Raw genomic sequence first — 16,457 nt, forward strand, 5'->3', positions numbered from 1 at the left:
CAATAAGAATGTATTTATACAAATCTATACAAGTGTCATGAATGAATAAAAATGACACATCGTTTTATCAATTTTCATTTGTGATTATTGCCCGGAGCATATAATATATCATTTCGGAGATCTATATCCTTCTACCAGACAATCTGTAACATACATCGCGAAATTGCAAATGCCCTTTCTTAGACTGAAAATCTAATCCGTATAAAATTTCAATTGTGATGCCCAGATTACTTGCATTATCATGATGTTTAACAATCATAGAAAGATTTAGCCTTGTTTTGTTTTGACATTTCCCTTCTCTTGTAAATAGAATGTGTTATACGCAAAAGAATGAAACTGAGTATAAAGGCTCATAGACACATCAGTCTATATTGCTCTGTACATATAAGAAATACTCACTGTGGTTACTGATGGTTAAAAGTTGCAAAACAAAGTAGTAATATCGAGCAAACATAAAATAAACTTTCTGCATTGTGCTGAAGTTATTTTAAATTAATAATCTTCACTGTCGATGCTTTATTTTAATGAAATAAGTCATGGTCAGTTAAAATAAATTGCATTTCAATATCTTATTAGAAACGAAAGAAACGTTGACTGCTTGGAAATAAAATTTACCTCGTCTTATTTTCTTTCTTGGTGGATCATCTGTATCACTTTGCTCATCCTCATCATTAGCTTTAGATGACTTTATAGAAGAGGCAGTTGATTGGCCAGTCTGTAAAAAAGAAAATATGCTTTGTAAAAATGCTTTTTTGTTTGTTTATCGCTTACAATTTAGATTTTTTATTCAAAAGCTGTCAAGACAATTTCCCCGTTTCAAATATGTTCTCACGTGTTCACGTGTATGTTCAAAATACAATTGATCTAAAATGACGTTATAGCTATTGAACAGAAACCTTTGTAAAACAATTAAAACTGATAAAAACTGTGTATCTTCTACTTAAAAGTTATAAAACATTTAAGTAGAAAAACATAACAGTCAAGGAAAAAATAAAGATTATAAATACTTTATAAGGAGAAAAATGCACATTTTGTTAAGACTATAATTCCTTATTAGCAGATTGTCCAAAAAGTTTACGAAATCTAATCAGCCAGGTTCTTATTTAGCTTTTGTACTCCATATAAAGAAACTGTAAAGTTCATTAATATTTTATTGTCTCATTTAAAAGGTTTTTTTCTTTTTTTTTTCTTTAGATTTTTTTCCTCCTTATTAGGATATATACCTGTTCTTTTCTCATAACTGTGAATATTTGAAATTCCCTTTTGGTCCATTACATTGTTACAAAAACCTAAAGAGGAGTTTGTAAATAGTCTTTCTTAATGTTGTGTTTATCATTACTAGGCTTTTATAGCTTAATTAACCGTTTTTAAAGTATTTTTAGAAGATATTTTTATAGATTTTTAAAACTTAAGATTTTGCACCAGGTCACTCCCGTACTAGATGTTACGATAACCTCTTCGAAAAAAAAAAGAATTGACGAATGTATTGCAATTGTGTTGGCTAACAGTTGCTGCAGATAATAGATAACTGTTCTGAAAATACCTTGTTTGAATTGGAATCGCCTATTCCACTGTCACACGAGTCTTTGCTTTTTTTACTTTTTATGAGTATCAGGGATCTAAATAACTCATCTGTTCCTAAAAGAAAGGTGAATAATAGGACTAATTATAGATATCGTAAAAATGAAGCAGTGTAAGTTGGAAATAAAAATGATTTGACGAGGGACAAACAAGTTAAACAGTTAAAGACAAGCATGAATCTGTTTTGCCTTCATTACAAATATTAAACACGTTTGTGCCGATATTTTTGAGTTCGAATCCATAAGATCTTTTGATACAATTTTGCCAGTTTAACTATGAACGGGATTTATTACTAAACAACCCCGTAGATTCACATACACTTTCTGTGCCCCTAACAAAACTTAAATTTCATTGCTTACAAGTATAGATCCCATCGAATATCTTAGTTTTTAAACAGTTTGCAGGGTATGAAATAGTACATGAGAAATCTGATTATTCCATTTTGTATTGATTTTATGCATCAATAAATCAAAGTATCCTATTTGGCAAAGGTTGTTAATCCTGGAGAATCAGACCAAAATATGTTGACAACACTAGATGAAATTTAAGGCACTCGGAACACCTGTCAGGTTATTTATAACCTTCTCGGAGTTAATACGGATTTAAAATAGATTAACCCCGTGACCCTTGATTACTTTTAAATGAACGATTACAAATATTTTCTGGCAAACTTAATCAATTATCAAAATACAAATGGCTTTCAATTTTTACGAAATCCGATAAAATTTCAATAGTTACATATTTTGAACCTTCTGTTTCTGCATGCATAATAATGAAATAGCAATTAGATACTAATTTATAATTCTATAAAGTTGGTTAATTTAGGCAGACAATTAGAAGATATAATGTAAAAATAAAACATTTTGCCAAGCATTTTCTCTCCTGGCGGTAAGGAATTTAACAGAATGCATAACCATAATTTTATGTTTGTCTATATACATAGTTATATTCGCACCATATACGTTTGTGGCCTTTTTGATTCTCTGTAAAATTACGTCAGATTTTCAACATGTTGCTTATTTATAAGTGATCTGCTACTTTATCTGACATTCATCAAAATCCAAATAAAAACGTTTACCAATTGGAAAGCTTTCGTCGCTTGTCGTGAGCAGTTGCAAGCTGTAAAATTGTGAAAGGCTAATTTGCATATAGAGCGACCCTTTATACACTTTTGCAACAGTTTGCGAATTTATACCAATTGTAGCAAGTATAGGAATTTCAGAGAAAACAAAAACGAATTGTTAATGTGAAACATAGTAAGCTCACAAGCATGCAAAAATCATTACGAAATGCAACTATTCCATGTCAATACAAGCGAATCTTATATCGCATCTACGTTTCTTGAGTAATATTTAATTTGAATTCTTCAACAATTTTGAGCGTACCTTAAAGTATGTTTGTCATGATATTTTATATTAAGGAAATCGCTAAATGGAAATATATTAATTATCTTATGCTGTATTATGTGGTTGGAGTTGTTGTTGTTCAAAAAGGATTGTTTTGACAATAACTTAAATCAGCCTTGCATCAGATGAGCACATGTTGTCAGCATTACTCTTTGGGTAAAACAAACTTATGTTCACCTGAGGCTCGCATTATATAGTTATTTTATTCATATCGGTCCATAAATTCCCTATTTAACCAACACTTATTCAGAATTTCTACATGGTACATTGTTACAAAAATGATTATGAATATAACATACTGGTTTAACATCATGCGGATTATAAGAGTTTGATATTTTCGGAAAATAGGAGCCAATGTAATGGTATAACAATAGTTAACCTATAGCTCTTCAGCGCTTCTTATGTAAAATTCTTCCAAGTATAATTTCCAATAACCGTAAAATTATACCATACCCAGACTATGTATACAACGGGAAAAGACGGGCACGCAGAAATTAGAAAATTGTGTGATCATAAAATTTTGTTGTAATTTGGGAATGACACCTACACAAACATTTGAAAAAAATTCAGCAGGCGAAAAGAGAAAGTAATCTTTCACGAGTGGCATATAAGATTTTTGTGATGGACATTACGTTGAGATGCAGTTACGGTCATTGATTGCGTAACGTTCAAGCGCAAGTTGTACATTATTATTATGTCGACCTCAATAACTCTTTGGAGTGCGCCGCTGTCACTGACAGGTGTTTATGTAAAATTATATACAGCTGAAATAAAAGAAGCTACTATCATGATTTTATTGTGTTTATTTGTTATTAATTCTTCTCAGCGGTGTAAGAATTTCAAATCAATATCTAAAATATTTTACGCAACAAAGAAAGTCCACGAATGTTTGATAACCCCTCGTATGTTTACAGAGATCTCATGAACAAAAATAAAATTTGATAAAAAGCAATGTTAATTGAATAAGCAACATTCGCTATTGAACTAGATCAATAAAATCACGTTAAAATTGACATTTACAAGTAGTTATATACAGTTTGAATCGAATGTTTTGATAACTGATATTTATTTCGAGAAAATGTTTGAATTAATATCAATGATGAAACTGACAAAGTAAAACTATAAGTCATTGAACTCAGAAATTATCCAGAATGGGATGAGTTCTCCAGTTAGGAGCTTGCGAAATTTTCTTGAGATTCGGAATTTAAATTTGACAACTTAAACTTTACTTTGAAGGTCCTTCAATCACATTCAGGTTTAATCTTAAATAACACATCAGTATGTGACGGCTACCTGTGCGGTTTGAATAATTTACCTTTTACTCACCAGTGTTTGTTTTAGGCATTTTGTAGAAATATGTAGCAATAATTAAATATAAGTGAATACAGCTTGCAAAATTTGGTTTTAGTAATGCTCATCTAGCTTGCTTATTATAAAACAATATCCCTCAGTCACTATAGTCCTCTTTATTATTGTTACAAGTGCGAAATTATTCTTGATTAGGGTTCATTGATCAGTGATCAGGCAATACGTTTCAATTAACTGAGCAGGGCATCGACTTGTGATGAAGGTCAAGATATCAAATTTATGAATCTATAAAAAAAGTTTTTAAAAGACTGAAATACTTTTCTACGAATGGAAGTAAATTAAAAAAAATATTTACCTTCAATATTTTCAGTTTTCTCAGTATATGAAAGTAAATGTCTGTTTGATACTTCACCGACTTCAAACTCCACATTTTTATCTTCAATGAAATTTTAAAAAATTAACCAGTGAAAACAAACATGTTAAAAAGTGTTTTGCACAGCTAACATTTAACAATCAAAGTTATAGTTTTTAAAATGACCCGGACCGAAGAGCGGGAAACGTATTTGAACTATCAAAGAAACAAAAAACCACCAGGCCTAAAGTTGAAATTATGTCAACAACGATTTTATTTATGGAACATATAAAATTTCAATTTGTCCAAGTTTTTACATCATAAAAGACGAAAATATGTATTGCTGTTAATATGAAGTTAATCAATGTGAAAGATACTGATCTTAAAGAGTGGTATCTAAGTATGTTAATCTAGTCTAATAGTAATTCAAACTGAGAACTTAAATGTATGAATATATTACGAGTACTAATATTAATTTGTAGTTTGTTTTCTTGAAATCACTTATACAGTGAATACTTTTACGGCATTGATTTCTCAAGCATGAGTATATTTGGTTTAGAGTAATATTCTCTTTTTGTACTATTATTTTGTTAAGTAGCGCATTGTTAACAAGCAATTATCATAATATTTAAAGCAATCCATAAGTCCCCTACCGGTTAGAACCCGCTCAAAATTCTGAAGGACCATTGACCATTCACTAATGTTTCTATTTTAAGTAAATTTGTTAGAAAAAGTTCTTTAATAATGATCACAGGAAACAGTTTTTATGAACAGACAAACAGACGGACTGAAGGACACTCTAAAGTTACTTTTGTAAACATCCCTGTTACCAAAATATAACATTTTTAAAAGCAAAATTCTTAAAGAGGAGATTACTCTTGGTATAAAGATGCAAGTCGTCATACATAATGTGAGTGTAACAAAGAACAATTAGTAATGAAGGTGTTGATAATGAATGTTTATATTGATTTGAGGTAAGAGAAAGTTAAAAGAATGAATATGAGATAATTCTGAAAATATGGATGCTAGATTTATACCATATTATCATGATGTGGGGAATTAAAGTAAATCCTATAAGTAAAAATGAAGAAGTTGGAGTAAAATATACCAATTTCTCGGACAAAAATCTAAGTTCAAGGGAGACATAATTTTGGAAATAGTCTTACAAGAGTATTAAACTGTCCCACAAATGATTTGAGTGAGTAAGAAACATATATATGAAGTTTGAAGAAGATACATTAAGTAATAAAGATGTTATTTAAAAAAAATAATGAAAATTTTAAGTTCAAGGGAGGCAATTCTGATAATGTTTGTGCTAGAAATGTTAACTTTTGAAACATATGATGTGGTTGATGACCAGAAACCTATATTTGAAGTTTGAAATAAATACCTTAAAAAATACAGAACTTATAGTGAAAAAGCCTTAAAACTAGAATCAGAAATCTTGAAAAGGTTGCCGACGTTTGTTAAGTAATACTCCCTATAGTTATAGTCAAGAATAAAATGATGTGTATAATTTCCATACTGCCATCTAACCATATTTTAAGATATTAAAATTTTCAGCTCTTTTTGACTAATCACAAATATTTGTTATATTTGCCATTTTTAGCCTATTTGTTGCCTTGGCAAGCAATTTTTTAACATAGGAAAAAAAGAAAAAGACATCCATAATCTCAGACTTACATCTACCAATATTTCAAGTTTCATAAAAATACTTTCATTACTTTTTGCATTATCACTAGAATCAGTGTATGTGTTCAATTTGCCATATTTTCAGTCTATTTGTTGTCATAGCAACCAGAATTTTCAACATAGGAAAACAAGATAAGGACGTTCATAATTTCCAGACTGCCATCAACCCATATTTCAAGTTTCATATAATTATTTTTAGTACTTTTTGCGTTATCACTGGATCAAGTTTATGTGCAAAATTTGCCACATTTTCAGTCTATTTGTTTGCAATAGCAACTAGGATTTTCAACATAGGAAGAAAAGAAAAGGACGTGCATAATCTTTAGACTGCCAATTAATCTCATGTCAAGTTTCATAAAAATATTTCTAGTACTTTTTTTTGTTATCAATTGATCCAATTTATGTGTAAAATTTGCCATATTTTCAGTCTATTTGTTGCCATAGCAACAAGAATTTTCAACATAGGAAGAAAAGAAAAAAACTTTCATACTTTCAAGAATGCCATCTATCCATATATCAAGTTTCATAAAAATATTTTCAGTTCCTTTTTGCGTTATCCCGGGATCTAGTGTTGTGGACGAACGGACTGACAGACGGACGGGCGGAAGGTAAACCTTAAGTCCACTTCGGTAAACCGGTAGGGGACTAATAAAAATGAACACGAATGTGTAACAGAGTTACCAACGTCCCCCTCCTCGGGGAAGTTTGATATGAATCATAAAATGGTGCTATTTCAGAAGATTGAGGTATGGATTTCAGGACTTTCAGTCCAAAATTATGACCAATGCTAGATCTGCAAATGCAACAAAAAAATTATTAAAGAAATAAAATGAAACAAGGAATTTAAAAATCAATCATGTTAAGCTTTGACCTCCAAGTTTGACCTTGACCTTGGAAGTAGGGATGCAGGTGTTGTGCAAGACATATCGTCTTATTATTGTCACTTTTTGAGCCAAGTATTTTCAAAATCCCTTGAACTATGAAGAAAGTATGGATCGGACACAAAATATACCCTATAACAGACTATGTTAATCTTTGACCTCTTAGTGTGACCTTGGAGGTAGGGACCCATGTTTTGCGCCTGACATATCGTCTTATTACTGTGAATATTTGTGCCAAGTATTTTTAAAATCCCTTGATCTATAAAACAGTAATGGACTGGACACAAAATATACCCTATAACATCATATGTAAATTTTTGACCTCTACGTGTGACCTTGTCCTTGGAGGTAGGGACGCAATAGTAACGCATAACATATGATCTTATCATTGTGACTATTTCCGCCAGTATTTTCAAAATCCCTTGATATATGCAGAAGCTATGGACGGGACACAAAATATACCATATAACAGACTCTGTTAACCTTTGACCTAAAAGTGAGACCTTGACCTTAGAGATAGGGGTGCAGGTGTTGTACTTGACATATCGTCTTATTATTGTGCCTAGTTATTTCAAAATCCCGAGGAAGTTCTAGATCGGACACAAAATACACCCTTATACAGACTATGTTAACTTTTGACCTCTAAGTGTGACCTTGAACTTGAGGTAGGAACGCAAGTGTTACGCATGACAAATCGTCTTATTATAGTGACTTTTTGTGGCATGTATTTACAAAATCCTTTGATCTATGAAAAAATATGGTTCGGACACAAAATATACCTCGCAACAGACTATGTTAATCTTTGACCTCAAGGTGTGACATTGATGTTAAAGGTAGGTGACCGGTTGTTGCGCATGACACATTGTCCCATTATTGTGAACAATTGTGGCAAGTATTTACAAAATCCCTTCAAATATAAGAAAGTTATGGACCGGACACGACATATACCCTCAAATAGAAAATGTTGACCTTGAATGAGCAAGTTCGACCTTGACCCTGGAGGTAGGGTCTGGTTGTTGCGCATAACACATCGTCTTATTATAACAAACATTTGTGCCAAGTTATTTCAGATTCCTCTGATAAATGACAAAGTTATGGACCGGACACGAAAGTGTGACGGACGAACGGACAGATGTACAGACGGACGGAGTCTTTTTCTATATCCCCCTTTTTTCTTCGAAAAGGCGGCAAAAATATATTTAAAAAATATAATATATAAAAAAATATTTGCACTTCTTGAACAATGTATCATTATCTATTTTGTGTTTTTCATTTATTACAATATTTTGTCGCTTCTCTTCAGCGCATATGAAGTATTTGCTCTATCATATTGGTTTCAACGCATCAATTTGTCTTTACAAAACTATTTACACATCCATTTCCAAAACAATACAATGCAATAATTACAAATGTAAGTGCGTCAACACTTTATAACACGGATATCAGGCATTTTGCATGTACATGAATTTTAGCAAATATCAAAGGATTGGTAGCTTTGATTTATTACGTGTACTATCAATTCATCAATGATAATTTTTCATGATGATTTTAGAATTACATTGAATAATTTTTGTCGTTATAAGTGCTATAAGTGCTAATGATTCACTGAGCAATAATCGAAGCAAGACGTCAATGTGCTTAATGTTAACATTATGTTTGTTTTAAAAATGAATTCATTTTTTTTCTACAACTACAAATAAAGAAGATAAATGCATACAATCTTTTTCCTTAGTATCTGAAACTGTACATATTATGTCAGATGTTTCATTAGCATTGTCCTCATTATCTTCCACATCTTCATAACATTCCTGAAAGCTGACCTCTGAAAAAGAACTTTAGAATAACAATGACACTTATTAAACATACCTACATTGCTAACCAATTTCAAAGTATATGAACGAAAAAGGAGAATTGTCATAAGGTTAGCATTTAACAGATTATGTTTTCTGTAGCTCTTAATATATCTTTGTCCAGGAAATTCTATCAATTATAACAAAAACGAAAGTCACAATTCAATGCAGTAAATGCTTGCGACTTAATTGTGTATAATTATCATAAGTTCATTGAAAGATTTATACCAGGTATCTGAGAAATAAATGTTGATATACGGGTGGACTCTGGAGTTACTGTAATTGTTTTCACATTTAACGATGGTTCCATTGCTATTGTTGCCCCAAGTTCAGACGAAATTGTTTCTGAAATTGCATTTAAGCTCTTTTGTGCTTGTCCACTTCCTATCCAATGATCCACTCGAACAATTCCATCACAACTTCTCACTTCAATCGGCAGTTCAACTTTGCACATGTATGTTGACTCAGTTTCAGCTAAATTGAAAGTAAAAAATATGACGTAACAACTTAAAATTTGTAAGACATATTGCTCAAAAGGGCAACCTTTATCGGTAGAAATATGAGACAAAAGAAAATGCAAAGGTGATTTGTGACGTACGTTTGTCATACTTTGACAATCAAACTCATACCACACACAAGCTATGTACTAATTAGAAAAAAAAACATTTATTTCCAGGCTTTGCTCACACAACCTTTGGGTGGTATTTGAAGTGATCAATATATTTAAAATCAAAATGACATCACGTTTATCAAAATCACATCACCATTTATCAAAACCACAACAACATTATTTTATTAAAAGGTTTCAGCATTTAAAAAAGAGTGTTTAGAAGGCAACTATGTCGCTTCAACATGAACCATGATATTTTAAATCATTAAAGTACTTATAAGTAGAATCGGACTGCTAATAGCGGTGCTGGCGAAGCAACCTATCTTATCATATCATCGATATACCTGTTAATGAAATAATTTGCGTAATTTTCCTAAAATATATGCATGACTTAATTAACATATCCAGTCAATTAAATGTTTACTTGTCTTCTTACCATAATAAATATCACCAAAAGTATTTAAGATGTGATTAATTAACCAACACATGAAAATCCTTTGATCGTTACTTTAAGTACATTTTGCGCAGCAGTAAAAATGTTCAAATCCTCAAAATCTTCTGATTTTCCGAAATCTCAGTTTATTATCAACATTTTGGTGCTGACAGTCGAATATAGGGAGGGACAAACAGCCGAATAGAAATGTTAAATTTTGATCCCTCCACCTTCGGAATGGAATTATTATTAGTAATAATGTCAAGTTTACACCCAAAATCGATGAACAATTGTTTGTACAGTCATTCAGATAGTTGACATGTTTCAATGTTTCTGGCACAGGGCCAGAGAGCCAGGGTTTGGTTTTAGAGTGTTTATATTTTGCATATCTAATGATTGCTAGTGTAAAATGGACATAAGACATGCATTCTTTATTTTTAGCTGTACATATTTTTTTCATGATTTAATTACATTTAATAAATGTAAAAAAAAATGATAGCCTTTCACTGCAACTCAATACACGTGACTGATTTGTGTCATTCGTATTTTCGCCCCGTTACCCCGCCAAGCAAAAAATTGAGAATTAAGAATCGAGGAAAAACACACTAATTTGCTGGGGCGCGGGGGATGTAATATGATTAAAACTTCGCCCCGCGGGGTCGCGAAGCCAGATTTAAGAATTAAAACGGCGGGCGCGGGCCGATAACACGCTGATTAGCGGGCTCACGGGGCGAAGATTAATGAATAAAACTTCGTCCCGTGCCCCCGCTAATTAGCGTGAATTCGGCCCGCGGCATTGTCAAGAGAAAAGTCGATAATTAACAAGTTAAAATGGCGGGGGTGGAGAAGTGGAGCGAATTTTAATAAATGAAACGGTGGAAGCACGGGGCAAAGTAATCTTATTAGCAGGCTCCCGCTAATAAGTGTGTTCCGTCTGCGCCCCCGCGAAGCGAAACGGTGAGAATTTATATGTTAAAATGGCGGGGACGCAGAGCAAAAACACGTTTATTAGTGGGGGCGTGGGGCGACGTTTCATTAATTTAACTCCGCTCTGCGCCCTTGCTAATTAGCGTGTTTAAACAGCGTGTTTTAACAGCTTATTTATTGATTTATTAAAGGTAATAAAATTTCACTTACTAATTGTTTTAAGAATCTCATTAAGACATTTTGGAATAAATCTTGAGATTAAAGAATACGTCGAAACTTTAGCCGCCATTTCTTCTTTGACTGCAGCTACAATCTTTTGCAGACGATTTTCAAAGGCATCACTTTTAATGTAACGAAGCAATCTATACAAACCGGTGCATGTTGTGCATCTAATATACATATTAATGCATTTAAATTCAGGTGGTAAAATCTTGACATCACCTAGGCGCTCAACTTCATCAAAGAGCTCCTCAACAGCTTTAACCACCTGTGTGTATTCAGATGTTCCTGCTTTCTTTTCTGCACATTCGAAAGCTTTTTTGAGGATATATCTCGCTTTGTCTATAAGCTCAGATCTATGTATGTCACTTTTTAATGTAATTTCAACGCCAAGAACTGAAATGTCGAAAGTATACATCCGTACGATGAGAAAAGTTTAATCGATTTTCAGGGCGTAACTATCTTCCTTTTGATCTGTACGACTAGCTCATCATCAAAAAATGTTTTAATCTTTGTCACGAACGTATCATATTTTTTTCTTTAAAATACTTAAATGTAGTATAGGGGTCTCTTTGGCGCCACTAGTGCGCATGCGCGGCGGCCATGTTGTTTTCTATTAATAGTAACTCATTTGCATAGAAGAAATGACCTCACTACACAGGCGCGGCGGCCATGTTGAATAACAGACGCGCGGCGGCCATTTTGAATTCTATTTTAAGACTGACATCATCACGTTATAAATAGAAACGCGAATAAAAAAATATCTCTCGGAGTATACGGAGCTGACTCGTATACACGATTTAGGGCTTGAATCGCGGACATTGAGGGTCAGGTCCTCGGCCCTAGACGGAGAGATAATTACCATCATGACAGATAAAAGAAATGTTTGTAAATAGATACGTACTTAACATTTTAATTTATAAAAAATAGTTTTTTAATAGGTTCAAAATAATATTGATACAAATATAACTCGTTTACTTACCTACATTTAGTAAGGAAATGACTGTCATAGCGTAACGTTCTTGTAGACTGCGCATGATCTATTTTTAGTCGCGGTATTTCACAACCACCAGGAGCTATTTCATCAGCCCCACGTGGGTGTCAATGAAAGAAAAAAGGCATTAAGTACAGTCGCCGCTCAGTCTAGATTCACAATACCTAGCGGAACTATGTTGAACAAAAACCCTTTATCCTTCGTTACTAAATATAACTTTTTATTAATCACAAAAGAATCTATTATCCTTTCAAACGCAGCGACCGTCAAGTACAGTCGCCACTTAGTCTAGATTTACAATACCTAGCGGAACTATGTTGAACAAAAACCCTTTTATCCTTCGTTACTAAATATAGCTTTTCATTAATCACAAAAGATTAATAGAATTGACGGACCTTTTTTTGTTACGGTTGATAAACCGGAGGGGATGAATTAATTGAAATATGGACCAATGAAGATGGTTTATTTTTACAACGCATCAATTATACAGATTCTGCCGAACTAAGGCGTGTTGGTATCAAATGAAACGTCTTTAGCCGCTCTTTTATGAATACGGACTAAAATCGAAATTAAAATCACTCATGCGTAAAAATCATTAAAATAACTAAAATAAGCTTACCCCCAGTCTTTACTCCTTGCCTATCAAACTATTTATGACAAGTTACTATAGCCTATCGTTAAACGGTCCAGTTACGACAGGTTTAAACCGGTATGCTATTTTTGATTAGCCAATGAAATTGAAGAACGAGGTTTTTTAAACCATTTTTTTTTAAAGTTCATAAAACCCTTAGATTTATATGCCGTTTGAAAGATCTCTGCCAGTAGATACAGAAAATGTATTATTATATAGATCTATCTTTTACTGTTTCTGAGATAGGAGAGTTTCAATATGGCAGACAAAAATCACTCATGCGGAAAAACGCGCATAACTTTTTCGTTTATGAACGAAACATAGTCATGTTTTGTTATCAAATTGAAGGTCTTGACGAGTACATTCTGACGCTGGCGATAGTAATGTTCATACTGGAAGTCAAAATCACTCATGCGTAAAAAATATATATTTTGGTTACTAGAGCAACCGAATCCGATATGATTTTTAATTGTTTGACTACCAATTGAAAGAACAGTTCATTACCTTAATGTACACCCCATTGTCGATTCGATTTTCAGCCGTTTTTGAGTTATGACGCAAGAGCGATTTTAAACCCTAAATTGCGAAAGTCAATAAAAACGTTACAACTGTTTTTCCAATCGATTTCGTCTCGTCGCGCTGATAAAGAAAAATATATAGTTTTATGGGTTTATCTTTACGTTTTTTGTGTATTTCGATAATGCACCGGAAATTGACGTCACAGATCAAATCGATTCTTCGTTATATTGACGAATATATACGTGTTATATCGTTGAAGATTTTACCCACCTGTTACCTGCGCTATTTAAAAAGCATGTGGACGGAATGAAATCATGAGCTAAAAGTGTATATTCCCAGCCTGGAACCGATTTAGGCGTGTTTGAATCAATATAAAGTCCAGCGCGCATCTTTATGAATAGATAATCGAAATTAAAATCATCATTGCGTAAAATCATTAAAATACTAAATAGGATTACCCCAGGTCTTTACTCTTAGCCTATCAAACTTATATGACAATTACTATGCTATGGTTTCGGTCAGTTACGACGGTTCTTAAACCGTCTTTGCTTTTTTTATAACCAATTAAAAATGGAGAACGATGAGTTCTTACAAAACAAAATAATATGACTTTGCGTGGAGTATGATAAGAAGCAGCACTTTAGCCACCTTTAGTCTTCTGACTTCAAACTTACGGCAAGGTGGATTGGCAACAGAACACATTACATATTGCTATGACAATGGTCAATCTTGGAAAAGTTGACGTTGAGAAAGTGTTTCTTTGTCGAAAACAATCCCGCATTATCATTTAAATTATCAAATGATAGGATTTTGTGATGCTTATATGTACAGCTACTGTTTCATTGATTTACGTACTCGAATTGTGTGTCAGCAACGATTGAACACATTTCGACCAACTTGAACCAAGATGTATGATATTTTGTATGCAAGCAGTCTTCAATCTTCAGCTTTATAATGCTTACAGTGCAGTAGGACTAATTATCTGTATTTATGATATTAGAGTCTTAATGACCGCTACAATTCGCTGCAATAGACTTAAACACTCTACTTATGTGATTAAGCCTAAAAGAGCTTTACTTCAAGTATAAGACAAAGTCATGACACTACGGAAAGAGGTAAAAGACTACTAATAACAATAAATATTTCGTATTAATATGTAGCGGAGGAATTACAATTTGATAGGATGTATTCTTTATTCACCGCCACCGCCGCGCGCCGCGCCGCCAACACCCGCACCGCCGCGCCGCAAGCAACCCGCGCAACGCGCACTCCACGCCGCACATCACAAAGAAAAACTGTCTACAGCGTAAGAAGGATGAATTTATCATAGATGGAAGAATTACCCGTGTACTTTCTGGACACTTTATAATGAATCGTGTTCTGTTTGCAGCAGTCTTCTCAAGACGTGACGTCATGCTGAGACATCAACGTTATGTACATGGGAGTGATGACACTGTTAAAAAGTGATTCTTTATCGCAACAAATCACTCATAGGGACACTTCAGAAAAGATGAATTTTCAACACCCATTTTCCCATGGTCGTCTCCGGGCCTAGTGGTAGTGGAAAAACTGAATGGACTAAAACACTGCTTTTATCCGATCTAGTAAAATCCGCCACCAGAGCGCATCAATCATATGGTGTTACGGGGCAATTGGCAGCCTCTGTACAATGAACTTCAACGTAGCATACCCTGGATAGAATTTGTACGAGGTATCCCCGACTACTTGAATAGTCTCAAGAGTATATTAATACCCGTAAAAGGAACTTGATTGTTTTTGACGATTTGATGACAGAGGCCAAATGTGAACCAGAGAATTGCTGATCTTTTTACCAAAGGCAGTCACCACAGGAACATATTCTATCGTGTATCTGACTCAAAATTTATTTTCCTCAAGGAAAAAGCCTGCAGAGATATCGCGTTGAATACGCAGTACCTAGTATTATTCAATAACAGACAGACAGCAGGTGGCTACGTTAGCGAGGAGATATATCCTTCCTCCTATAACATCTTTATGAAACGCTTCGAACGAGCGACATCGAGACCGCACGGTTATCTAGTGGTAGACTTGAAATCCTCTACTCCAGAACATAACCGTTTTGCGCGAAAAACATTTTTGAAAGTCAAGGTAGGAAAAGACAGCCTGCGGATGATTCCGAAAATGAGATTAGTGGAGAAGAAACCTTGTCTGACAATACTTCAAATGATGATGTTGATGATGATTATGAGGAGGAGGAGGTGGATGAGTCAGACGACGAAAATATTGGAATGAAAAGAAAGTCTCTCTTTTACGGGACCCCCTGGTAAGCGTATAAAAGAAGAGCTCAAAGAAGAACGCAAACGTCATAACATATGGATTAGAAGATTTCAAAAACCCTTTACGACAGTTTTGTAAAGAACAATTTAAAGGCGGGCTAAACAGTTACATAGATCAAGAATTCTCTTTTGATGAGGCTTATTGCTCGCACTGCTAATGATTTGTTGCCACATTTGAGAAAGAAAATGAAGACAAAATTATACCCAGTTTTTGATTGACTTTTACGCATTACAAGAGGACCCCTCTCAGCAACAAATTCTCCAGTCAGCGAAGAAACTTAGACATCAGCACGACATGACCATTGAAGAATCTATCCGACAAGCCGTTAAACTTAGAAAAGACCTGTTTGAGACGTTATGGCCCAATCACGACATCAAGGATTTTAATGGTGAGAATAATAAAGATGATGACGATGAAGATTCACATATCAGATGGAGAATAAAAATACAGTAAGAATGATCTTTGCTCCTTTACTTTCAAAACACAACATGGTTTCCATAGAGGTGTACGATCATACACAACAAAAATGGGTGCCGTATATAGATGACTCAGAGAAGAAATGGTATCAGCATTTTAAAGATTTGAGAGACGGTTACGTGACACCCGATCATAGAGGCCGTTACATTATCGGTAGCGGTAATTCGCGTAGAAGGCTTGTGACACTAGAAACGAAACTCAAAGAAAACGGAGAAAAAGCTTAAAGAAACGGAAGAGAAGCTTCAAAATGCACAACGCCCT

The 16,457-nt window shown here is 33.7% G+C and overlaps 1 protein-coding gene and 1 long non-coding RNA gene across 2 annotated transcripts; both read right to left on the reverse strand.

Moving 5' to 3' along the window:
* Positions 1 to 1,543: 1,543 nt before the first annotated feature.
* On the reverse strand, positions 1,544 to 9,043 carry LOC132742923 (uncharacterized). Its single transcript, XR_009627504.1, has 3 exons — positions 8,938 to 9,043; positions 4,651 to 4,731; positions 1,544 to 1,638 (listed from the first exon to the last, which is right to left on the reverse strand). It is a non-coding gene; the product is annotated as an uncharacterized LOC132742923 (long non-coding RNA).
* A 229-nt stretch (positions 9,044 to 9,272) lies between these two features.
* LOC132742924 (uncharacterized) lies at positions 9,273 to 11,677 on the reverse strand. The gene is made up of 2 exons (XM_060731429.1): positions 11,251 to 11,677; positions 9,273 to 9,544 (listed from the first exon to the last, which is right to left on the reverse strand). Exons 1-2 carry the CDS (start codon positions 11,675 to 11,677, stop codon positions 9,273 to 9,275), a joined length of 699 nt encoding a protein of 232 aa, XP_060587412.1.
* Between the last annotated feature and the right edge of the window lie 4,780 nt (positions 11,678 to 16,457).

This window comes from Ruditapes philippinarum, unplaced genomic scaffold (genome assembly GCF_026571515.1).
Source record: "Ruditapes philippinarum isolate M1 unplaced genomic scaffold, ASM2657151v2 ctg12575_1_1_1_1, whole genome shotgun sequence".
Taxonomy (NCBI): domain Eukaryota; kingdom Metazoa; phylum Mollusca; class Bivalvia; order Venerida; family Veneridae; genus Ruditapes; species Ruditapes philippinarum.

Coding starts and splice junctions, on each gene's coding strand:
- LOC132742924 (XM_060731429.1), bottom strand. CDS start 11,677: ATGTATACTTTCGACATTTCAGTTCTTGGCGTTGAAATTACATTAAAA. Junction 9,545..11,250: donor TGAGATTCTTAAAACAATTA/GTAAGTGAAATT, acceptor CTTTCAATTTAG/CTGAAACTGAGTCAACATAC.